Below are 25,784 nucleotides of genomic sequence, written 5' to 3'. Positions count from 1 at the left end.
AATAGCCCATAAAACACTGAACGTCAAGGAACACCACCAGCAGCACACAGATTTCTCCTGCGATGATGCCCAAGTAATTGATCCAGCATCATTGCCTAAGGAAGCATAGCTTAGTGGATGGGGTGCTAGCCTGGAAGCCTGGGGTACAAGTCACACCTCTGCAACGTGTGTATCTACATGATTGAGGGCCACTCAGCCTCCGAGGGGCCCCCAGGCAGGTCTCTAAGAATTACAGAGCAGGTGCCAACATACACACCCTACTAGGAGTCCCATATAGAGAAAGGGGTATTTACCGAGGATGGGCGATCGCATGAATTTTCTAGTTCAGTAACAAACAAACATACAAATTCATCCAGAAATAGCTTCTGGAAAAGAAAAGAGGGGAGGGGAGAGGAGAAAAAGAAGAGGGAAAGGAGGAAAAGGAGAGGGGAAGGGAGGGAAAAGCCTTACATCCCTTAGCCCCATTCATCGCTTCTGTTCCAGACAGGCTGTCTTGCGTTCAAAAACTAGAGGCAGCTGAACATAGTAGCCTAGTCTTCAATAAAATCAAAGACTCCAAATCCTGGGCTAAGGATTCACTATTGGACAAAAACTGCTAGAAAACCATAATGTAGAAATTAGTTTCGACCAACATCTCACACCGTACACCAAACTCCAAAAAGATACAGGACTTAACTTTAATGGTTACATCATATATAAAGTAGGGCAGTATGGAAGGAAATGCCTTTCTCAACTATCACTAGGGGAAGAGTTCTTGACCAAACAAAATAAATGCAACAAGAATTAGAAGAAAGGAAGTTAAAAGGGAAAAAATTTGCATCCAACTTCTTTGATAAAGGAGTAAAATTCAAAACATGCAAGGAATCAATGCCATTCACCAACGGATAAATAGCTAAAGGGTATGAACGTGATATATATGTATATATATCAAAGGATATGAACGGGCGTTTCTCAAAAGAAGAAAAGCTAGCTACAATCATATGAAAATTTTAAAACTAATTAAAAACCAACCGTGTGAAAAATACTAATCTCTTATGAGAGAAATAAAAAATAAAATGGCTTTGAGGTTCTACCTCACACCTATTAGATTAACAAAGATGACAAAAAAAAGGAAAATGGTAATTTGGAGGGGACAGTATGGGAACAAGGGTGCGCTGATACACCGTTGGTGGAGCTGTAAATTAGTTCAGCCATTCTGGAAAGTATTTTGAACTCAAAAAAGTCACGAATCTCTGCCTGTCTTTTCACAGAGATACCACTATTAGGTATATACCCCCTAAAGACTGCAAAGAAAGGGGAAGGGATTCATAGATGTACACACACACATATACACACATATTTAAAGCAGATATTTTTGTTGTAGCAAAGACCTGGAAACAAAGTGAGTCCCATCAATTGAGCTGAACAAATTATGTTATATGAATGTAATGGAATATTACTGTGCTATAGAAAAAAAAATGATGACAGCATTCCTGGAAACCCAGAAGAACGCTAATGAACAGATGCAGAGTGAAACGAGCAGAACCTGGAGAACAAAATGTCCGATGACTACACCAGGGCTGGGGAACCTGCAGCCTTGAGGCCACATGTGGCCCTCTAGGTCCTCAAGTGCGGCCCTTTGACTGAATCCAAACTTCACAGAACAAATCCTTTAAATACTACACCATGATCGCTGAAAACGTCAGGGAAGAACTCTGACCAATGAGATGACTAACAGGACTAGAAGAAAGATGAGGAAGAGCATGCGCCTGCCTCCTGGAAAGCAGGGTATGGCCCAGAAGTGCACAGTGAGGCCGGTGAGTGGTTTTGCTTTGCTCGACTCCATTCAATGAGGAAGGTGCAGAAATAGACACCGGCCTTGGCCAGAAAGAGCATCATCGGTGACTCCACAAAGAGCAGGCTCAGGGAGGCCTGGAAGCAGAGGCCTCTTTGAAAGGAGCAGAGGGGAGAGGGAATAGAAGGTCAGGAAGTGGGAGCCAGGAAGAAGGGAGCTTTTTCAATACCTCTAGAAGGAAGAGGGAGAGACTAGTGTGGAAGCAGCTGGATGGACCAGAAGGGTGGAAGGAAGGTGACATAGTATGAATTAATTTTTTAATTATACCATTTATGTAGCACCAACTGTATGCCAGGTACTGCACTAACCACTTTACAAATATCATTTCATTTGACCTTCACAACAACCTTGTGAGGTTGGGGTTATTATTATTAGCCCTATTTTACAGTGGGGGAAACTGAGGCAAATGGAGGTGAAGTGACATCACACAGCTAGTTAGTATTTGAGGCTAGATTTGAACTCAAGGCTTCCTGACTCCAAGCCCAGAGCTCTAGCTGTTGCGCCACCTAGCAGCCTCCAAAAGACTTGGCAGCTTTACCTGGGCCACCTGCTTAGAAAACGTCTCCTGACTTGTAGACACTGCCACTGAAACTGCTGGGGCAGCTAGATGACGCAGTGGCTGGAATGCTAATGCCAATAAGAACTGAGTTCAAATCCCACCACTATCAGCTGTACGACCCCGGGGAAGTCACAAGAATAGCACCTGCCTCCAGGGTTTGAATAACACATAATTATTAACATATAATTAATTATTAATATATAATTAATGTAAAATGTAATTCACGGTTCAAATAATACATAATTACTCTAATACATTAAATCTATTTTTCTACGTTTTATTTCAGCAGATCCTCCACTCTGCGTCTGCTGCTCTGCCTGGTCTCAGCAGGCCCCCTCCCTTTTTTGTGTGTCTCCCCCTCCCATTAGATTGTAAGCTTCTTGAGAGCCGGGACCATTTTTATTGCTCACATCCCAGAGCTTAGGACAGTGCCTGGCACAAAGCAGGCCCTTAAGCCATGTTTATTGGACTGGATTAGGTCATTTGTGCAGAACATTTGGCCAAGCCTGAGTGGGGGCTATCCTTCAGACTGCAGGGGGCAGGACTAGGACACCCTCTCCCAGATGTCTCCCAAGCACAAGCAAGCATACCTTGAGCCAGCAGGTGATGACACTTCCCCTGTGGCTGCAGAACCACCCACACAGTGGGGACTGAAATAGCCAAGCCTCATAGTCAGGAACCTACCTTTGCAGCTCCAGCCCCAGCCCCCGTCCTTGCCCAGCAGGAGAGACCTGCAACCCAGGTCAAGGTGAGCACCTGGGCCAATAACCAGTCCCAGGCCTGACCACCTCCTGCATCCCTTTGCCTTCCATGCCTCCTCCTCCCCTGGTTCCCAGGCCCCCTGCCCGACTGCCCTTGGGGGCCATGCACAACAAAAGAGTGCCCCCCAAAGTTCTTAGGGACAGAAGCCTGGGGCCAGGGGAGAGACTTCACCAGCTCCCAAGGAGCTGGGTCCCAAGGCAAACATCCCTGAAGAGACAGGCAGCTCACTCCCTGGGATGGGCAAACAGAACTGTCTGGCATGCCAAGACTGGTTCCCATTGTGGACAGATCCTATGCCTCCTTATTTTACAGTTGAGAAAACAGGTTTGGAGATGTTAAGTGGCCTGCCCATAGTATGTTGTAGGGCCAGAAATTTAACTCAGGTCCTTGGACTCTAGATCATATCCTCTGTGCAGAAGCCTCAAACCCCAGGATGGTTCTCCCCACTCCCATGAGTGTCCCCCACTGGACTCAAGGCCTTCAGCTGGGAAAAGGTCCAAGGCCAGTGAAGGGGTCACTTCAGTCATCTGAGAACATCCCAGAGCCGAGAATGTCTTCCCCCACTCCTCCACCCAGAGCAGTGACTCCCAAGGCCTCCCTCCACCCAAAACAGCTTCCCTTTGCACCCCAGTGATAGAAAGCCATGCAATGTCCCCAAGCACCACAAGCACACACACACCCAAACATCACATCCATTCCATAAAATCAGAACAGCCAGAAACTGGGATGGGATTTTTATTTTGAAGTCAAAGGCACGGCCTGGGCCGGCTGAGGCAGTGACCAGATAAACAATGTGGGAGCCTCCTCCCACCTGCCCAGCAGCATACCCCACCCTCGCCGGCACCCCCTCCCCCAAGCCTGGGGCAGCTGCACAAAAGCAGGAGGAGGAAGGTGTCAGAGAGCAGGACCCTCCCCCAGGGACCTTCTCCCCCACTGTCCCTCAGTTATTCCACGAGGGAGGCCCACCCAGCCCAGTGGGGGAGGGGTACAATGGAAAAGGCCCAGCTGGGAAGTCTGGGATAAGGAGGGGATGATCAGCTCACAGTGACACTCAGCACCCCCTCTCCCCACCCAGGGGTGCAGCGGCTTCCACAAGACTTTGAGTCTTTGGTGGAGAGAATTGCACAGACGCCCCATAAAGTGACAGTTTTGGACTCAGGGCTAACATCCCCTTCCTGACAACAGGGTCCCCTCATGGGCTGCTCCACAAAGAAGGCAGGGAAGGGGGAGCCCCAGTCCTCACTATGGCCACTCAGCTCAGTGCTTCGAGAAATGGGAGGGAGGGAGAGAGGTGGGCCTGAGCTCATCAGACAGAAAGGCCCCCCTGGCCCTCTCTCAGGCCCAGGACTGGCTGGCTGCAAGCCAAGCTGAAAAGGAGCCAGGGAGACAAGGGCAAGGCTCCCCAAGCCTACCCACCAGGCAGGCCTGGGCCCCCGGCTCTACAGCTGCCCCCACACCAGGAAACTGGCAATGGGGGCAGAGGAAAGGGTGGGGAGGGTGGTAGGCCCCCCTGCCCTCAGCTCCCTCAGAATCCCTGCATCACTAACTCTACCTGGAAAGACATAAAAAAGTTCTCTGTTTATAAAAATACTTCTGTCTCAGTCTCTGGGAGGGGGGGGGTGCTTAGAGGGGGAAGGAACAGGGACTTCGGGTGGGAGGGCCCTCAGGGGCAGGATGGATTGGCAGGTGCAAGAAGGGAGGGAGAGGCAGGGATGTGGCTTGGAGGAAAGGGGGGCAGGGCAAAGACGGAGGTGTCCCCCCATGCGGCTCCCCTAGTCCGAATCCAGAGTCACACAGTCCTCCCACTTCCTCTGCCCAGGCTCACGGTTTCCCTACCCATAGGGCTGACCACCTCTCCAAGTCCAAGGTCACGATGGCCCCAGCTCAGGCAGCCTTCCTCACCCAGCAGCCCCCACCCAGCCCCACTAGGAGGGAGATAGGGGGCCTTTGGCTCGGCGAGAAGCCCCCTTGGCAGGCGGGGCTCCTCGTCCCTGGGTGGAGGGGGCAGGGGCTGGGGGAGGTGCAGGGGAGCCCTTACGGGCTGGCTCGGAGCTGCCCAGCTTCATCTTCCGACGCTTGGCCAGGGGGGCGTTCTCCACACTCTTCAGAAAGAAGCCCTCCCTCTTGCCTCGATTGAAGGCCTAGTAGAAAAGGGCAGGAGACAAGAGATGAGTTAGGGATCTTAGACTGGGCTGTACCTCATTCCCAGCCACCTGCCTTTTGTCCACCCACTGCCTGGAGGCCAGACAGCCCTCCACATCCCCTTTTTCCCTCACTTCCTCCTTTCACATCCCTCCTCCCCTCCTTCAGGCCAAAAATAACATGAGGCCACAACTGAAACAGATGGTTTCCCATCCAACATGGCGGCAGCCCTCCACATTTCCTGTCCTATGGAGGCTAACTGCATCACACACATTCTCTAAAGAAAGAGATGTCATTACTGGGAACCAGACAAGGCATCCAGACCTGAGCTCTGGCCCTGACTCCACACACCATGCGTGACCTTGGGCCGGTCACTTCCTTCCTTTCCCTAGCTGCCAATTTCCCCATGCGCAAAAAAAAAAAAAAAAAAAAAGGAGAGACCATCTCTGAAGTCTCTTCTATCTCTGAGCTTCTGAGGTCTTAAGTAAGAGGAGAAAAGCAGGGGGTGATTAGACTTCCTTAGCTACAGTCGTTGCAGCAGACGGCCTGGGAAATCCTGTTCCCATCCCTGGTTGGGACCTGCAGACTCTACGAGGGATGGAGCTGGAGAACACCAGAACCACCAGCCAGAATGACAAAGGACCGAAGTCCTCTTTGTAAGAACCTGAAGAAAATCCACTACAGCCGTGTTTAGATCAATACCAAGCAACTAATTTTGCTCCTAGAGTACAGAATGAAAAGACCGGTGGAATGGAGTGGTGTGTTGGTAAATGTTTAACAACCGACTCTCCAAAAAAAGACCATGACACCCTTTAAAGCCTAATTTGCATTATCAACATTTTCTCCTTCGATTTTTAAGTTTATACAACCAGTGAAACAATAAATCAAGCCCTAATTTGTAATATTTGCTGATTTCCAAAGTACGAACGCTCATGATGAACATTTAACAACTGGTTCTCATAAAGTTCAATTTGGTACAAGTTGGCTCCAGCGCACCCCTGGTGGAATGCCTATTTTATAATGATGATAATAACAACCACAACAACACAGGTGGTACCATTATCCCCATTTTATAGATAAGAAAATTGAGGCAAAGAGGCAAAGTGACTTGCCAGAATCACACAGCTAGTAAATTTCTGAGGCTGGATTTGAACTCAGGTCTTCCCAAATCCAGGGCTGGCACATCTCATTGATTATGAGGTATTCCTTGACAGAATGGAAGAAACGTCAATGGATCAAATGAGATAATATATGTTAATTGCTATGCAAACCTTAAAATGCCATATAAACGTTATATAAACGTTAGCACTGAAGGTGTCAAGAAAAACACTCCCACTGATCCACGAGAGGTCACATCATACCCTTAAAAGAAACCTCACCATAATCAACCGCCTTTGATAAATCTGCCGAAATCTGAGGCCTTAGGGGCCCAGGCGGTATTGTGCTCTTGGCTGTTAACGGAAGGCAGGGGCTCCCAGAGAATGATTCCAACGAGGAGCAGCTGGCTAAAAGAGGGAATCTGCACAGGGTTGAGATTCCTAGACCCCAGTTTAAAACCTAAGAATGACAAGCTCTTGGCCAGGGATGGAGAATACGTAATGAGGGCAGGCAAGAGCATTGCCCTGGAATCTTAAAAATCTGACCAAGGAGGCTTTAAACTGAAAATAGAAGGGAGCGAAGCCTCACTCACACATGTGTATGAGCCAACCCCAACACAAGGGAGAAAAGCAAGCACAAACTAGGAAAGGCAGAAGGAGAAAAGACCATTAATTCACAGGAACAATAATCAAGTCAGCAACAAAACGCACGGCTTTAGATGTCTGCACACAAACGCACAATGCAAGGCATGAGTGGGGTGAATGACACACCCCAAGGCAAAGAGGCAAATTTGACCAAGACTTGGAGAGATGGGACTCCTGCCTGCAGCGGAAGGAAGAGAAGACATCAGTAAAATGACAGACATCTCATCCAACCCAGGAGACTACAGGGGAAGTGTGGGGGAGAATCAGGCAAACATCAACAGAGGGAGAAGGAGAGGTGATATTGTCATGGTCCAGAGGGAGGAAAGAGACCACAAGCCTGACCCAGAAGCATGATATTACAATGATGGGGACTTCAACCTTCCTGACTAGGCTAGCTGTTCCCCATGCAAAGGCAGAGAGGTGGATCAATTCCTAACTTGCCTTGATGACAGTTTCCTTCTTCAAAAGGGACAGGAAGCAAGAAGAGGAACTGTCACCCTGGACCTGAGTCTCACCAGCAAGGAGGAACTGGAAGTTGAAGGAGAAATGATGGGAACCTAAGGGGCCGAGGACCCCTCTATCTGAGAGTCTGTGATAGAGAAGGAAGAGAAACCTGGGCAGAGCTGAAGAGCTCAGCCGCGTAAGGGGAGGTCAGCTTGCAAACGGTTCAGAGAAACAAGGCAGAATCCCAAGCCAGGACGACAGAAGACTCTCAACAGTGGAAGTCTGAAAACCCAAACAGGTGCAATGCTGATGAGAGAGAACAGTGGACAGGCATTTAATATGCACCTACTATGTGCCAAAAAAAAAAAGGGTGGGGGATATTTCACAATGGAGTCTATCTATGTGTCCAAAGAAACCAATGTAGATTCCCGGGAACAATTATCAATTTAGTTTTTGTTTTTTGTTTTGTTTTGTTTTGTTTTTAAAGACATATGGGAGCCAGGGCAAAAAATTAAGGATCAACCAATCAAAATGCATCTATTAAGGTCCAACTGTGTGCTAGGCAAAGATACAAAAATACAAAGATACAAGGAATTTACGTTCTATTGGGGAATAAATACCAAAGCAAGAGGAAGATCACAAGGCTAAACAGAAACCACTGCTCAGAGATGCTGGGATGATGCTAATGAGCAACAAATAGGGGCAGAACCTGGTATTTTCTTCTGGTTTTTTTTTTCAAAGTTAATTGGGTTAATTGAGACCCAATGCATATTAAACAACCAGGAAATCAAAAGCCAAGGTAATAACAAGGGAGCCCTGAGCTGCCAGAGATGTTCCAGTCCCGAGGTCCGGGTGAATAACAGTGCTCTTTGAAGGGGTATGGAAAGCAGGCGATACCATAGGACCAGAAGAAGTGCATCAAATACCCCCATTTTCAAAAAATAGAGTCTACAAACAGTTAGTTCCATTCTTGTGAAAATTTTATACCATATTACTAGAAGGATGGTATGTGAGGAATTAGAAAAGGAAGTAGTGATCCCAAAGAGCCCATCTGCTTTATCAATAATAGGGCAGGCTGGACCACTTACAGTAAACGTAGTTCACCCAAACTTTAGCTGAACAAGTACCACACACAATCCTCATGGACGAAATGCAAAGATGTGGGCAAGGTGGCCATAGATAAGTGTGTCCAGAACTGGACACCCAACTAAACCCTAAGAGTAAGAAGCGGGAGATGCCAACTGGGAAAAAGGTCTCCAGTGGAACATGCCAGGAAACTGTCCTTGAACTATGTGATGTAACCTTTTTATAAACGATGTAACCAATGTCACATTTATCACTTTTGCAGAGAACACACTCCTGGAAGGCCCAGATAACAAACTAGATGAAAGATGATTCAGAGCCCAGGCTGGAACGCTGGGCCAAATCATATCAGATAAAATGTAACACACTTAAATGGAGGATCCTATACAGTCAGCTGCCTTGGGGGGGTAGTGAGATGCCCATTACTGGAGGTCTCCAAGGAGAAGACTACGTGATCCAGAAGTGGGACAACCACTTTCCAGGGATGTATGAGCTGGTCTAGGTGACCCCTGAGGCCCCTTCCCAATCTGAGACTCTCAGATGCTGCATAACATCCCCAGCGCCCCCTCCCACCCACCCACACACACACCCCACATACACTCCCCCCCCACACACACACACACATGCTCACCCCCTCACTAGGCTTGCCCTCTACCCTTCAGTTCCATTCCTTTTTCCTGGAGCTCCCTCACCATAAAAGTGGCATTGACCCCAGAGCGCACAGCAGGCCCAGCAGACTCTAGCACATCTGGGGTCCTGAGAGGAGGGGAGGAGCGGGCACTGCCATCCTGAAGCCAGGTGCTGCCCCGCAGGTCAGCCAGCTTCAGCCGCTTGGCAGGATCCACTGTCAGGAGTCCTAGGGAGAGGGGATGAGGGTCACTGTTGGGAAAAAAGGGGGGTGGGGCAGGGGTGAGGTGGAGCAAGGGCCTGGAGGTGAAGCCTTGTCTCTGCCCCAGAGGAACCTACAGTCTCCACCCCACCCTTTCCAAAACCCCACCACAGGCTGCCTCAGCACAGGCTGAGCCCACAGCCCCTGCCCCTGCCCCAATCCCTGACTCCTTCAGCCCCTGCCAGCTCCCTGACCACCAAGCATGCCCTGCCCTGTCCCCGAACCTCGGACCAGCTCCTTGGCCTCCTCCGAGACGCCCTGCCAGGCCTCCCCATCTAGGGAGAATCGGCCCTCCCGGATCTTCCGCATGATCTCAGCTGCCTGGCTCTGTCCACCCCGGCCAGGGCCCCCCTGGAAGGGGACCTGCCCCGACAGCATCATGTACTGCAGAGAGACAGGGCAAAAATAGGTTAGACAGCCCTCCCCTCCTCTGAAGCCAAGGCCTGCATCCCAGAATCTTGGGGGGTGGGGGGGAGAGGCAGGGCAATCAGGGTTAAGTGACTTGTTCAAGGTCACAGAGCTAGTAAGTGTGTCAAGTGTCTGAGGCCAGATTTAAACTCAGGCCCTCCTGACTCCAGGGCCATTGCTGTACTCACTGTGCCACCTAGCCGCCCCGATGATAGCATTTATAGGGCGCCTGCTGTATGCTAGAGGCTTTACACATGTTAGCTCCCTGGATTCTCACAACAACCCTGCAAGGCAGGTGCAGTTATTACAGCTGAGGAAACTTAGGCAAACAGGTGAAGTGACTTGCCCAGGGTCACCCAATTAGTAAGTGCCTGAGGCTGGATTTGAACTCAGCTCTTCCTGACTCCAGTCCCGGAGGTCTATCCACTGGGCCACCCAGCCAGTCCAACTCTAGTATTGCAGGTACCCCTCACCCTTTGCCCCTTGGCAGTGCCTCCATACCAGGATGACCCCCAAGCTCCAGAGGTCACAGGACTCATCATAGCCCTGGTGGGCAAGCAGCTCAGGGGCAGCATACTGCAGGGTGAAGCAAGGGGTCTGCATGGGCCCCGCGGGGCTCTGAGGTCGGAGCCGAGCAAAACCGAAATCGATAATCTTCACCGGAGCTCCGGGGGCTTCTTCAGCATACAGGATGTTCTGGTGGGTCAGGGCAAGGAGAGGTAATCAATGTGGGCTGCCAGTAATCACATAGGTCCCCCCACTTCTGACTCTCCATGTTCTAAGGGCCCTCCCAGCCCTGACTCCCCACATTCTAAGGGCCCTCCCAGCTCTGACTCTCCATGTTCTAAGGGCCCTCCCAGCTCTGACTCTCCACATTCTGAGGGCCCTCCCAGCTCTGACTCTCCAGGTTCTAAGGGCTCTCCTATATCTTACACCTCAGAATGTCTGGGAAACGAGGGCAGGATAAGGTGTGCAGTTCAAGGGAGTCCAAGATGGGGCAGAGTTCCTCACTCCCCCCATCTCCAGTATGATCTCATAACCTTCTTCCCCTCCAAGGCTGTCCTGGGAGTGGCTGGAGACCCAGCCAAGGGAAGGGGCCTCACCTCCGGCTTGAGGTCCCGGTGCACTACCCCGGCCTCTTCATGCATGTAGCTGACAGCTGACACGAGGCTGCGCAGAATCTGGCTGGCCTCTGATTCACTGAAATGCTGCTTCTTGCGGATATGCTCCAGCAGCTCCCCACCCCGCAAAAGCTCCAGCACCAGGTATGTGTGGTACTAGGAGGGGAGAGGAGAGGGTGCCTCGGGATCAGCTCCCAGCAGCACTGCCCTGCCCATGCCTACCTCTCCCAGCCCCATCAGCTGCTCTTAGTACCAGCCCCTTCCTGAGGATCCTGACTGGGCCCAGAGATGGAGGAGACAGGGGTCTTCTCCCAAGTGTCCAGTGCCCTGAAGACAGGAACCATTGAGAGCTCCCTGGGCTTTCTGAACCCGCCTACTCTCCCCATCACCCCAGTGGCTAAGCCCTGGACTCCCCTGGGAAGCCTGGTTCCCTTCCCCCAAGGAGGGTGTGTGTGGCTCCTGGGAAGGCTTAGACAGCCCAGGCTGGGAGAAGACAGCACTAGGCTGGCTGTTGGAGAGTCCCGTGGCTGAGCTCTGCTCTCCAGGGCCAAGCCTTCTTCCCCTTCTTGTGGCCACCCTCCTGGCCCCCTGGACCAATTCACAGCTCCCCCAAAAAAGGCCCCACTTGCCCTTCCTCCCAAGGGTCATCTTCCTTTTTTTTTTTTTGACACTGCCAATGTGATGGGTGTGAGCTGTGTCCTGTGCCTTATAATTTCTCTTCTCCAGGGCCAACATACCCAGTTCCTCTGGTCTCTCCCCTCCCAGCTCTGGCTGATAAGAGCTGGTTTCTAGTCTCACCATCCCACCTGCCCTCTGCTGGATCAACCCCAGTCAAAAGGAGAAGTGGAAGAGGAGCTTTCTAGAGCTGGCGCTCTTCCCAGACCCCACCTCCTGTCACTCAGTGGGTGTGTCTTGGAGGGGTCTCACCTGGTCATGATGAACTTCATGGAGTTTCACCACATTAGGGTGTGACTGGCAAAGCCTCAGGGCTGCTATCTCCCTCTGCGTGTTCACCTCCAGCCTAAAGGGTGGGGAAGCAATGGGGGTGGGGGTAGGGAGGGATGAGGCCATTTTAATTACTTGATGTTCAGTTTCATTTTATTTTAACTAATTATTCTAATTAACTGAGAAGTGAATTAAGAGCTGATCTGGGCATCAGGAAGACCTAGGCAAGTCACTCTCTGTGCCCTAGGCCTAGACTGTAAGGCCTTGGAAAGAAGGCGGCAATCTACATTAGTAAGGGGAGTTACTCACTGGGAGCTCTCTACATCAGTAAAATCATAAGTCCTAAAAGAAATCGGAGCTAACTAGGAGCTAGGCTCTCTTATTTCTACACTGCTGAAGGCTAAATTTAGCACCCTAGGACAAAGCTCCATCACCAAACCCTAGTTACAACTCTGCCAAGCTGCCCTACCTTGCTATGAAGACTTCATACAACTATCCACTGCCCAGACCACCACCACCCACACACCTGCGGCTGAGGATCTTGACAGCGAACTCTTGTCCACTCTGACGCTGGCGACAGCGGCGACACACTGAGAAACTACCCTGGCCCAAGGCAGGCTCCCGGAGGTCCAGCTCATAGAGCTGAAAGAAGGATGAGTCCTACAGGGAGAAAGAAGGTGGCCAGTCCAGAGTTTTGGGGCCTGCAAGCTTGAGACCCAGGCACCTCCAGGGGCAGATGAGCTCCAAGGCTGAAGCCAGCTTCCCAAGGTCAAGGTCCCCTTCTTCCGCCCAGCTCTCTCCCATCCTCACTGGGCTTCAAGAGTCACAGGACATCACAGCTAGACAGGCCCCCAGAGCTCATCCATCCAACCCCCTCACTTTACAGATGAGACGACTGAGGCCCACGGAGAGGGAGAGACTTGTACAATGTCACAGGGCAAAGAAGGGACAGGCGCAAGCCTAGACCCCAGGTTTCCTCTCTCAGCCCTAACTCTGAGAGAGAGAGAGAGAGAGAGAGAGAGAGAGAGAGAGAGAGAGAGAGAGAACAGAGACAGGGGAGAGAGGGGGGAGAGAGGGGAGAGAGAGAGAACAGAGAGAGGGGAGAGAGAGAGGAGAGAGGGAGAGAGAGAAGGAGAGAGACAGAGGGAGGACAGGTGAGAGACAGAGAGAGGCAGGGAGGGAGACAGAGAGAAGGAAGGAGAGAAAGAGAGAGACAGAGAAAGAGAGAGGAAGAGACAGAGGGAGAGGGAGAGAGGGGGAAGGAAGAGAGGGAAGGGGGTAGGGAGAGAGACAGAGAGAGGGAGGGAGGGAGAGAGAACAAGAGACAGAGGGAGACAGAGAGAAAGGGAGAGAGGGAAAGGGAGAGAGACAGAGAGAGGGACAGAGAGAAAGAGAGAGGGGGAGGAGGGAGAGAGAGAGAAAGAAAATGAGAGAGAAAAAGAGAGAGGGGGAGAGAGAGGGGGAGGGAGGAACACAGAGACAGACAGAGAGAGGAGGAGAGAGAGAGACAGAGAGGGAGGGAGAGAGAAAGAACAGAGAGGAGAGAAAGAGAACACAGAGACAGAGGAGAGAGAGAGAGAGAGAGAGAGAGAGAGAAGGGGAGAGGGAGAGACAGACACAGACAGAGACAGAGAGAGGGAGAGAGACAGAGAGAGAAGGAGGGAGAAAAAGAGAGAGACAGAGAAAGAGAGAGGGAGAAAGAGGAAGAGATAGAGGAAGGGAAAGAGAGAGGGAGAGAGGGGGAAGGGAGAGAGGGAAGGGAGATGGAGAGAGACAGAGAGGGAGGGAGAGAGAAAGAAAGAGAGAGGGAGCGAGAAAGAGAAAGAGAGAGGAGGGAAAGAGAGAGAGACAGAGAGAGGGAAGGAGAGAAAGAAAGAGAGAGAGGGGGAGGGAGAGAGAGACACACAGAGAGACAGAGACAGAGAGGAGGGAGAGAGACAGAGAGAGGGAGGGAGAGAGAGAAAGAAAGAAAGAGAGAGGGAGGAAGAGAGAGAGATGGGGGGAGAGATGGAGAGAGGAAGGGAGGGAGTAAGAGAGGAAGAGAGATAGAGAGAGAAAAGAGGAGAGAGACAGAGAGGGAGGGAAGCAGGCAGCAGGTGGCAACACAAGGTGGCCTGATCTGTAGTCAGAGGCCCTGAGCTGATCCAAGCCTTGCCCTGGTTGTCTCGCCTCCAGCACAGGGGGCTGGGACAAGGCCCTGCCACACCCTCTCTGCCTCGGCTCCCCCGGGATCCCGTTCTGCCTGATGGAGTCTCCCCCTCCAGCCATTTCTGTCCCAGATCCTTCCCATCATCCCTGGCTCCTCTTTCCCTCTCACTCCACATTGGGAATCTGTTGCCACAGGTTGTGAATTCTGTCTCCAAAACATCTCTCTTCCAGTCCCTTTTCTCACACTGCCCTCTTCACCTCTCACCTGTGTCCATGGAGCAGCATTAACACTTGGTCTCCCCCCCCCCACCCATCCTTCACACAGCCCCCAACTCGATCTTCCTAAAACGAGACTCCCCACCTCAACAATCCCCAGTGGCTCCCTACTGCCACAAGGATAAAAATGTAAATACCGATGTTTGCATGAAGGCCCTCCATCATCTGGCTCCAGGTGACCCTCTCTAGGATCATGGCTCATCATCCCCCTTCAAACACTCTGTTCCAACCAAGCTAAGCTCCCTCTGCTCCTCAGTACAACATCCCATCTCCAGCCTCCGTGTACATGCTGGACGCCCTGCCTGGAAGGCGTTCCATCCTCACCTCCACTTCCTGACACCCTGAGCTCCCTCCAAGACTCAGCTCAAGGGTCCACTCCTGCAGAAGGCTTTTCCCAATCCCCCAGTTGTTAGCACAATCCCCCACCTTGCCCCAGAAATGATTCTGCAAGGACGTTATAATTACATGGGAATGGATTGTTCCCCGCGAATGTAAAACCCCTTGAGGGCAGGCCCTGATTCTTTCTGGGCTTGTACCCCCAGTGCCCAGCACCATGCACCCCAGTACAAAATAAGAATTTAGTGTTTGGTGGGTTTAATTTAAATCAGAAACATAGCCAAAGAACTGCCTCTGCATATGGGTGTACCAGTATAACCACACACATCCATGTGCATGTTAATTCATGTATGCTGCATCTTGACTGTCAAGAGGCAATGAAATGCACCCGGGGCCAGCTTCTGCCCATCCCCCTGCATGTATCACCACCAGGCATCACCCGGGCCTTGCCTCTGCTCTCCCTGAACTGTCCCTCCCTCACGGCCTTCTCCCCAGGGAGATGCCAGCTCCAGCACCCAGGAGCATCCCCCACCTGCATCATGGCGCTCCTGGCCACAGCTGCCCGGCCAGGGCGGTCCCCACCCCCCTGCAGCTCCAGGACGTCGGTCATCACGGCATTGTTCCGGTCAAACAGAATGGAAGGGGCCACGAAGGAATAACCCTGCAGGGGAAAGGTAGCAGGTGAAGGCAGGGAAGAGAGGCTGCAGCATCAGCCATTGGCCCTGGGAGTCAGCCCGCAAGAAGACTGACCTGGAAGATGCGGGGGTCCCCAGGAGGTGGACTGCCAGGGGGGGAATAGACAGGCTCCAGCCGGGTAAATTCTTCTGCAAAGTTGCCCACGTCCAGCTCTGAACGGATCTGGGGCCGGAACGGGGCCGGGACTTTCCTGGCCGCCAGAGCAGCCCAATCCAGACCCTGGGGAGGGGAGATTGAAAGAACAAAGGTCACCAAATTACAGTCCCTTTGAGGCAAAGGGCACCGCAGAGGCCAAAGCGTCCCCTTTAGAGCCACACCAGGCCAGCAGTCACCCAGCCTCTCCTAAGCCTCCAAAGCATCCCCTCTAGAGCCACACCAGGCCAGTGGTCACCCAGCCTCTCCTAAGTGGCCTCCAGCATGTAGGAGCCGCTCCCTCAAGAAGCCCATTCCCTTCAAACCAGCTCTGACTCCTTAGAAATCAGTCCAAAACTGACTCTTTGCAAACATCCACCCCATGCTCCACACTCTAGCCACTGGGGCCAAGCAGAAAAGGGCAATCCCTTCTTAACAGTGATCCTTGAAGACAGATCTCCATCCCAGGAGCCTCTGGCCTCATGTCAGTTTGCCTTCCTAAAATGCAGTCCCCAAAACTGAGCCCGGCACTCTAGGTGAAGAAGGATTGCTGCAGGAGGTGCACACGGTCCCCAATCCCGTGATGGACCTGGGATCTTACTGAGGTGGACATTCCCTCCAGTGATAAAGATTGTGGCCAGCCTATGTTTACCATCCAGTGGGACTACCATACAAGACCTTCTACAAGCTCAACACAGGGGGTCTGCCCAGTGCACCAGATGCCTTCCTCCAGCATGGATCTTGGCCCTCTCTCTCTCATTACATGACCAGGCCATCTTTCCTCCAGGTCTCTCTTCTTTCTGACGAGCTTCTTAAAATTTTAAGCCACTGCTACAAAACTCATGTAGAATCAGGCACCACAGACCAGTCGCCCCTGCCCTGCGCCCTTCCACTGCCTGCTGAGTGACCATAACCCAACTCTTGAGAGGAGGCAGGGATCCACAGACCAGCAATATGGTCATTCACATTCAGAACATGGGCCTCTGTTTCCAGGAGATGCTGGAGAACCATCCAGTCGCCCAAAGGCTATCCAGCCTGCTTTGCACTTCTCGCTCCATTCCGGACCCAGCCTCAAGTCTGTCTGTAACACGAGCCACATTCTCCTTAGGGAGCATGGAGTTCTCGAAACTACACGCTATCAGTTCATCAACAGCCAGACAGCGGAGAAACTGACAAGAGCAGCGCCGTGGTCACAGCCAAGAAGGCGAGGCCTCCATTGCAAGAAAGCACTCAACTGCTCATACCCTTTGACTCCAAGATCCCACTACTGGGCATTCACCCCAAGGAGGTCAGTGATAACAGAAAGGATCTAGGCATAGCAAATGACTAAAATAGAAATTATCATATTTTATTACTTGTCCTCTTTACAGAGGCATCCGTAGTAGGGTGGATAGAGAGATGACCTTGGAGTCAGGAAGTCTTGGGTTCAAGTCCTGACTGACACACAGTGGCCACGTGACCCTGAGCCCATCACTTAACTTCTGAGTGCCATAAATCCCTGAGTTTCAGAGAAGGGACCGATTTTCATCGTGGAGAGAATTTGCTCATCAGGAAATTGCTTATACCGATGAAATCACAGGGCTGGTCCCTGCCCCTCATGTTTTTATATCATTATAATTAAGAGTAACAACTGACAGCATGTGATTACTGTTTTATTAATCATGGTAGTGCATTTTATTAATTATTACATTATTTGTTAATTTGTGTTATATTTTGTTAATTAAAGCAATGAGGAATGATCTCTTAATGTTAGCAAAGGGCTTGATAGATATTAATAGTTCCTTTTCTATGGCAGTTGGGGGTGGGAGGAGGATCTTGGGAAATGTCTATGATGAAAAGAACAAAGCTACCGCCCAAACTTTGGTTTTTAAATGTGCAGATTCAGAACCACTGCGTTGTGGAGCTCCGAGTCACCCTGGCCACTGAATCCTGTCGAACTCCCTGGGATGTACCCATCAATCCCCAGGAGCTGAGCAGAGCCCCCCATGTGACTGAGAGCTTTGGGCCTGGAAGGGACCTAGCCTGAGGGAGCTGGAAGGGAGAGACTCATCCTGTGACCTTCCCCCTGCGCCCCAGGCTGTGAATCTCACCTGGAAGAAGGGGTGATCCTTCACCTCCTGGGCCCCCTGAGGCCCCGACCCCAGCCGCTTTTTGGGGTCCTTCTCCAGGAGCCTCTTCAGCAGGTCCTGAGCAACTGGCCCGATCCGAGAGGGAAAGGGAGGAGTACATTTCAGAATCCGCCTGGGAACGTGGGAGGAGAATCACAGACAGCCCTCCTTCCTCCCCCGTTACGCTCCCGCCCCCAGCCTCGTGGCATGGCCCCACAGCTATATCCCAACCAGCCTGCCCCACTTCCCGTCCCTCAGGACACCCTTGGCCTGGCATCCCCTGCCTCGCTGGGACACTGAGCCCCTCATCTGCCCTTCAGCCCCAAGCTCCTCACCGGGAGACCTCGGCCTGCGTGTTCCTCTCACCCTCCAGGGTGAAGGGGGATGCCCCGGTCAGCAGCTCAAAAAGAAGAATGCCCAGACTCCACCAGTCTACGGACTAGGGAGCCAGAGGAGCAGAGGGGTGAGGTCAGAGCCCAGGCCAGCTGCCCTGCAGCCCTGCCCCCACATTTTTCTCTCCCAGTCCAGACCCCAACTGACCTTGCCATGGCCGGATTTCCCTCGGATGATCTCAGGAGCCATGTACTCGATGGTGCCACAGAAAGAGAAGGTGCGTTCTTTCTAGTAGGGTGGCAGCATATCATCACAGAGTCACCCAGTCAGAGTGGAAGGGTCCTGAGAGCTCATTCAATCAACCCGGGCCCGCCATTTTACAGATCTGGTCCCAAGACTTGCCCATAAGCATGCAGCTAGTATCTGAGGCAGCATTTGAACCCAGGCCTTCCTGACTCAACGGCTAGTGCTCTATCCATTACAGCACCCTGCCTCCCACCAGAGGCAGCTGACAGCATGGTGGATAGAGCACTGAGCCTGGAGTCTGAGTTCAAACCTGGCCTCAGACACATAATAGCTTTGTGACCCTGGACAAGTCACTTAACCTCTATTACCTCAACTTCCCCATTTGCAAAATGGGGATTAGAATAGAACCCACTTCCCAGGGTTTGTTGAGAGGCTCAAATGAGGTATTTGTAAAGCACTTAGCACGAAGTCTGGCATGTAGTAGGCACTATATAAACGTGTATTGCTGTCCCTTCTCATAGACTCAAGCAATCAACAGGCATTTATTAAGTGCTCATACAAAACAGAAATATTCTCTTTCCTCGCTCATGGGATCAATCAATTGGCATTTATGAAGCGCCTATTATTCACCAGGCACTGTTTGGAAGGAGTTTATATTCTCTCTAGGAAGTCACACTGTGTGCAATGGTGTGTCCCAGGACGTCCTAGATTCCAGAGCTAGAAGGGCCCTTAGAAATCTCTAGTCCAACTAATCCCCTGCATTTTCCAGATAAGAAAACCGAGACCCAGAGACGTGCCTGAGGTCACACAGGGGGTGACTGGCAGTCAGCATACAAGGTCCCCAGACTCCAATTCTGGGGCTCTTTCCATGCTGCCTGACACCCATCTGTTCCTGTCCCTCAGCTCCCCCACCCCCAACATCGGCCAAGTTCTAATACTCCCACCCAGCCCTGAGCCCTGCCTGCACCAGCTCCTCTTTGGGCCTGACCCAGAGCACCCCTAACCCTCCAGGTCATTCCAGCTGCTCTGTGGGCTTGGAGGCAGGGAGGCCTGGGTGGAGCCAGGGAGGAGGGAGTTCCTGGAAGAAGGAGGGTGCTAGTCCTGAGAGGAGGCCCGACTAGAAGAGTTAACCCTTTGCTCACCTCCTCAGACAGGAATTCCTTGCTGAGGCCAAAATCCGTGAGGACGATATGGCCTTCGGAGTCCAACAAGACATTCTCCAGCTTCATGTCTCGGTAAATGATGCCCAGCTTGGGTAGGAGGGGAGATCCGGGTCACTGAGACCTCCACTGAGACGCTGCCCAAGCTCCATCCCCAGCACAGCCCCAGCCAATCCCAACTCATCACATCCCTTCCCACAATGCTCACAGGGTGAGCAGTGCCCTTGGCTCCAGTCCTGGGAACTCAAGCCCTGCTGCGGGCCACCTTCAACCTCGAGGTCCCTGCCCATGGAGCTCCCTACCTTGTGCAGATGCTCCAGGGCCAGCACGATCTCACCCCCATAGACCCGCACTTCGGCCTCGGTGAAGTGTTCCCGTTGGTAGAGGTGAGTGAACATCTCCCCCCCACTCACGTAGTCTGGGAGGGCAAGTTGGGGAGCGGTCAGACGGCCGGGCAGGGCCGGGCTGCCAGCCCTCCCAGCCCCCAAGGCCCATACCCAGGATGAGGTGCAGCTTGGCGTCAGTCTGGAAGGCGTAATGCAGCGTGACCAGGAAGGGTGCCTGGCGCACCAGCTCGAGGACCGAGCGCTCCGTGCGAGTGTGTTCCTGTGTCTTGGCCCGCTGCACGATGGCCGCCTTGCGAAGCACCTTCATGGCGTAAAGCTTCCCCGCATCGTGCCCGCCCGCCTTCCGCACCAGGAACACCTTTCCGTAGGCTGGGGGAAAGGAAAGGGAAGGCAAGGTCCGCGAGGGCCCGGAGAGGGGGTGCAGGATGGGTATGCCACCCCGAGGTGGGTCCCGTGCAAAACCAGAGAGAAAGCATGAAGCCGAGGAAACCGGGTGTGCCAGACCTTGGTTGTTGTGGGGGGGGGGGTGGAATTGTGCAAAGCCCGAGGGCCATTATGTAAGCTCAGGGACGTGCAAATGCAGGAAGCGTGCCAAACTGGGGGGGGGGGGGGGCGGGGGCGCAAAGACAGAGGATTGTGCAAAGCCCGAGAAAGATGATGCACAACCAGAGAAGGAGGGTGCAGACTCACAAGGGAAGCGTGCAAGCCCTTGGTGAGAGTGCTAACCCAAGGAAAGTGGGAGCCTACAAAGCCAGAAAGAATCCCGCAGGGGAACGCTACAGACCACGGAAATAGGTTTGCACACACAGGGGCCTTGCACACACGGAGAGTGTGTAGACCTGTAGACCAAGCATGAAAACGAGCAAAGCCAGCGTGCAGGGGGGCCAGTTTCAGGCAGAGAAGATCTGGGTCCCAGGGAAGAGGGGCTCCCCCTTTGCTTGGGCCCTTCCCTGGGCTAGGCCAGAATGCTGCAAAATCGAGGAGGGGGAGGCCTGGCCATAGCCCCCACCGCGCAGCCGGACGGACGGGGATGCAGGCCAGCGTGGGGATAGGGGAGGGGGGGGTGCCGGCCAGCCCCCGAAGGGGAGAGCGGGGAGGGAGGGGGCTTAGCCGGGGAGGTTCCCGGGCCAGGAGCGCCTCCTCCGGACTGGGAGCCTGCGGAGTGCAGAGGAGAGGAGCGAAGGGATGAGGTGGGCTGCGGGGGGTCGCGGCGGGCCCGGGGCCGCGGGGGCGGGGCCAGGGGGGCATCCTCACCTCCCGTGCCCAGCACCTTGAGCAGCTCGAAATTCTCCACGCTCACCTTCTCCTCGTGCCCGGTCAGATTGGCTGTGGACACAGAACGTGCAGCGCTCGGCCTGGAGGGCCGGACCCTGCAGGCAGCGGCAAGTGCCCCCTCCCCGGCCCGGCGCCCCCCACCCTCCCCTCCCAGGCGTGCCGGGCCCTCCCCTGGGCGCACCGTCAGTGATCCGCAGCTCCACGGCGCAGCCCTCGTCCTCGTCTTCGTCGCCCATGGCTGGGGGCTCCGGGGGGGCTCCGGGGGCGGCGGCGGCGCTGCGGGCTCCGGGCGGCGCCGGTTACATGGCGGCTGGGGCCGGGGCGGGCGCTTCCTGGTGCCGCCTCCCGCCCCGCGCTGCTGCGCCAGCCCCAGCCCTGCCCGCCCCGGTCGGCGCGCCCCGCCCCGCGGGGCCTGACTCAGGCCACCGGAATGTGACAGCCCGCCGGCCACCGAGGCGATCGTGGCAGCCCGTGCCCTCCCTGCGCCGCCTGCGCCCGGCGGGACCCCTTGCTCAGCGCGGACCGTGCATCGAGAGCCCTGCTCCTCGGGGCCGCCGCCCCCACCTCCCGAAACTGGCTCCCTTACTTATCAGAGCCGTCCAACCCCGAACCCTTTCCAGCCACAACCGTGCAAACCGGGCTCCACGTTCCGGGCCCGGAGGAAACGGCCATAAGGGGGCTTGGACCCCCATCCGACCCAGTCCCATAGACTACTCACGTGGTCCTGCTTAACCCAGTAGAGTAAGCCAAGCCCCTGGGCCGGGGCTGGGGCTGAGCTGGCCCCTCTCCTCTTAACTAAACCCACCATGCGGCCTTGGAGCCAGACTTCTCTCAATCCCGACTGTGCAAACTCCCCACACACTAAACTGGAGGGAGATCAAACTAGTTTGAGACTACTTACCTGGAGACCTCCAAGGGAGGCCAGGCCCACCTAAACCTGAGCAGGTTAAACTAAAGGCTGTACAGCTCTGGCCCCCATCCAGGAGGGTACGATCAGGACCCCTTCCCTAGGGGTACTGAGGCCCCTGTCTAAGGCCCAAGCATTCTTGCCCGCATAACAGCAGGACCCCAAGTAAGCGGATCTAGGTCCCCTCAGAGCCACATTGGTCCCTTTGTACCGGGACCCTAGCAGAGCCAGGGCCTAACAGCTCCCACCCCTAACCATGCCCATGTTTCTCCAACCTGGGGCACTGGGGTCCAGGAACCACCACCTTCCCACCCCACTCCAAGCTGGCTTCAGCTGAGGTGGGTACTGCCCAGGACCTGACCCAAATGGGATTTGCCTAACTGTAACTTCTGGGATACCAAACCTTGCCCCAGAGCAACTCTGACCTCACACAGCCCGCCCTGAGCAGCCATGAGCCTCAGCCAGGACCTTGTACCTGGTATTTCAGCTTAACCTAGAAAGGGACAAGCCAGTGCCGCAGGGCCAGGACCTGGCACCTGGGCCCCAGCTTAACCAGGTAGGGAGCCTTCAGCCAGGGCCATGCACCCTGGGTTCTCTGTAGTTCAATCACGTTCCTGAAACAGTGATGCCCGGGCAGCCAGGTGGCACGTGCCTATGGTCACAGGCTGGTATCTAGCTCCCACTGGGGCACACTCAGGGCTCTGCAGCAGACAGCAACATCAGTTGCCCCAGGAAGGAAGTAGAGGCCAAAGCCAGGGCCAGACCCAGAGCCACAGTAGGACTCCCCAGAGGTGGCCCCCAGATCAGGCCCTACAAGCCTGACTCTCTGCCCCAAAGCCCAATGCTGTGGGGGCAGCACAAACCTGAGACTCAGAGGCCAGTATGGACATCCTCAGCAGGGGAGGACAGTCCAGGCTGGGGCCTGGATGAGAAGGATGGAGAGGCCTGGATGGCTATGTTAGGCTATGCTGCTGGATCAGGCAGGCCCTGGGGAGCCTGGAAAGGGCTCACCTACAAATGAATAACAATAATGTGCCTTTTCTCTGCTGGTGCTTTGGACCTTTGCCAAGTGATTTCCCATCCATCACCATCAGTCAGTCAACAAACATTTAGTAAGTGCAGACTATGCACCAGGCACTGTGCTAAATGTGAGGATGCAGCAAAAGGCAAGAGCCAGTCCCTGCCCTCAAGAGGCTCCCAATCTAAGGGGAGAGACAACACACAATTGTGCCTGTCACAGGCTAAGGTACAGGCTATATGCAGGATGGGCAGCCAGGCAGCACAGTGGATAGAGCTGGGCCTGGAGTCAGGAAGACCCGAGTTCAAATGTGGCCTCAGACACAGTATGTGTCTGTGGGACCTAGAGAAGTCACTTCACACGGGTTGCCTCAGCTTCCCCATCTGTGAAATGAGCTGGAGAAGGAAATGGCAAACCACTCTGGTATCTGCCAAGAAAGCCCCAAATGGGGTCACTGAGAGTAGGACACAACTGAAAAAGGACTGAACAATAACATGCAAAGGATGACTAGGAAATCATTAACAAAGGCAAAGGAATGGGAGCTGTCTTCCCATAGGAGGTGGCGCCCTAGTGGGGGCTTAAAGGAAGCCAGGGAGGTCAGTGGTCGGAGCAGAGGAAGGAGAGTAGTCCAGGCCCAGGGGAGGGGAAGCCAGAGTCCAGAATTGGGGGGTCCTGATGGAGGAGCTCCAGGAGGCCAATGTCACTGGATTGCAGAGGCCATGCAGGGAGTAGAGTTTAAGCAGAAAGGCCAGGTGAGGAAGGACTCAGACAGGCAGAACATTTTGTACTTGATCCTGGGGGCCACTGGGAGCCTCTGGAGATTGTTGAGGAGGGGGTGACACAGTCAGACCTGGATTTAAGGAAAATCCCTTTGGTGGCTGAATGGAGGATAGACTGGAGCAGGGAGAGGCTGGAGGCTGGAGGTCCCCCAGCAGCTACCACAGGAGTCCAGGGTGCACCAGAATGGTGGCCAGGCCTGTATGGCATGAGGATGGGGCATGTTATCCCATTGGATGGGGGAAGAAATGGATGTCCCAAGTGTTTTAAGCTATGTAGGATTAGCAATGATAACATTGCCTGATGTTCCATACTAGATCCAGCCCCTTCCCCTTGCTGCTGAGAGCTAAGGAGGACTAAGGGCAGCCCAGGAGTCACCCAGATGGCCCATTGTATCATGAGATGTCAGACATTACAGATCACTTAGCCCAGCCCCCTTTTACAGATGGGAAAACCAAGGCCCAAGTTGGATGGGCGTGACCCTCTGTCACGTAGGTAGTAGTGTGGTTTGCTGTATCTCAGGAGGTCAGAGCTGGACTTGACCAGAGAACCACAGATTTAGAGAGGGAGGGGCCAGAATGGTCTTTTAAGCCAACCCCCTCATTTAACAGAAAGGAAGAAGCCCATCCACAGCAGGACTGGGGTCAGAAGATGGGGCTGCTAACTCCAAACCACCGGCTCTTCCCACAACATCCAGCTGACGGGCACTGGCCAGCTCCTGGGAGGGGGCTGGGAAGGTAAGCCAGGGTTCAGCTGTGATGGATTGTTACCTCCCCCATCCCACCTGGGAGCTTTTTTGGGAGCTATTCTCTGGGGACCCTTAGAGCTCGGATGAGGAGGCCTCGGGATGTTGATGACAGAGAAGCCTGTGCTTAGACCAGCAGGTACCAACCCCCAACCCCAGACACACTGGCTCCAAGAGACAGCAGGTTATCATCCTTATAACTTACTGCTCAGTAGCAGAAGAGAAAGACGAAGTCTGCTGGGCTCCCCTCCATCACCCATTCTACATGACCCTCACACTCCCCTGCCAGCATTGAGGCGTCCATGGTGGCTCACCCATGGGTGGCCCCCTGATTTAATAAACTCACTTATAAGAGGTGCCGAGCTGAAGTAGAAAGGGCATTGTACCCAGAATGAGAAAACCTGAGTTTTAATAGAACAGTTATATGCTGGATAACCCAAGACAAGCTACTTTGTCACTTAAGATTCTCATAAAATGGGGATAATTTCCTTGTGGCCTCCCTTGATGGGAGGAAGGGTCTAGAGACATGTTATCAAGCCAAAATATCAGTGGCCAATAATGGTCATGACCCAGCCCAGGTCACGGCCATCAGCAGACTTCGCAGAGGTTTGATGCCTTAACCCCAAAGCCTAAGAAATGGGAGGGCTTCTGGCAGGAGGTGTCTGCAGATGCCACTGCACCTGGGACTTGGCGGCAGCTGAGCCAAGCCCTGAAGAAGATCACTGCAGAGATTCAAGGAGAAAGGCTCTGAGTTTGTCTCTTCCAGGATCACCATTCCACCAAGGCCCTCCAGCTGTAATCCCTGTGAGGAGGTCAACAGACTTGTTCCAGTGTCCCTGTCTTAAGACCTTTCCTGATTCTCCCATTTGTCAGCAGCAAACTGCCCCCCATTATTATGTGTTTGCTTAGGGATATATCAGTCATTTCTTGAATCAGAAACAAACTTCTGGTGGGAGGTAGAACGCTCGTTGAATTGACTAGAACCGATTGATAAGCGTTCATTAGGTATTTGCTCCATACAGAGTGCTGCGCTCAGTGTGGGAGATACAAACACAAAAGACAAAAATAGACCAGCTTGGCCCAGATGGTCTCTAAGGCCCCCTCCAGTTCAAAATCTGAAAGTCCTATAGAGATTTTATAATCCTATAGGAATACCCACTGGCAAAAGAACACACCCTCTGGTGTCCCAAGGCCCAGCCCTCATGTGACCTTGGATAAAACACTTCGCTGCCCTGGTTCTCCCAGCATTAAAGTGAAGGTCTTGCAAATGCTGGAGGGAGTATGGGAAAACAGATACATGAATACTCTGTTGGCAGAGCTCAGAATTGGGCTGGCCATTCCGGAAAGCAAT

At 53.3% G+C, this 25,784-nt stretch overlaps 1 protein-coding gene across 1 annotated transcript; it reads right to left on the bottom strand.

Annotated features, from left to right (window-relative positions):
• Positions 1-3,874: 3,874 nt before the first annotated feature.
• Positions 3,875-21,320, bottom strand: RPS6KA4 (ribosomal protein S6 kinase A4). Its single transcript, XM_036765349.1, has 17 exons — positions 21,168-21,320; positions 20,966-21,037; positions 19,862-20,080; positions 19,667-19,782; positions 19,347-19,454; positions 18,166-18,246; positions 17,961-18,064; positions 17,608-17,758; positions 15,440-15,604; positions 15,222-15,350; positions 12,456-12,589; positions 11,912-12,005; positions 10,967-11,140; positions 10,365-10,559; positions 9,680-9,839; positions 9,259-9,422; positions 3,875-5,296 (listed from the first exon to the last, which is right to left on the bottom strand). The coding sequence occupies exons 1-17, from the start codon at positions 21,220-21,222 to the stop codon at positions 5,081-5,083; spliced, it is 2,337 nt and encodes a 778-aa protein (XP_036621244.1). The 5' UTR covers positions 21,223-21,320; the 3' UTR covers positions 3,875-5,080.
• Positions 21,321-25,784: the final 4,464 nt, after the last annotated feature.

Source organism: Trichosurus vulpecula, chromosome 6 (genome assembly GCF_011100635.1).
Source record: "Trichosurus vulpecula isolate mTriVul1 chromosome 6, mTriVul1.pri, whole genome shotgun sequence".
Classification (NCBI taxonomy): Eukaryota; Metazoa; Chordata; class Mammalia; order Diprotodontia; family Phalangeridae; genus Trichosurus; species Trichosurus vulpecula.
The sequence above is the reverse complement of the archived record's forward strand: the minus strand, read 5'-3'. Positions and strand labels throughout refer to the sequence as shown.

Bases quoted from the DNA above. Each gene is read 5' to 3' on its own strand.
- RPS6KA4 (XM_036765349.1), bottom strand. From the start codon at position 21,222: ATGGGCGACGAAGACGAGGACGAGGGCTGCGCCGTGGAGCTGCGGATC. The intron at 21,038-21,167 runs GTGCGCCCAGGG...CTGTGTCCACAG, and splicing joins GGAGCTGCGGATCACTGACG to CCAATCTGACCGGGCACGAG. The intron at 9,840-10,364 runs GTATGGAGGCAC...GTCTCTCTGCAG, and splicing joins GGAGCTTGGGGGTCATCCTG to TACATGATGCTGTCGGGGCA.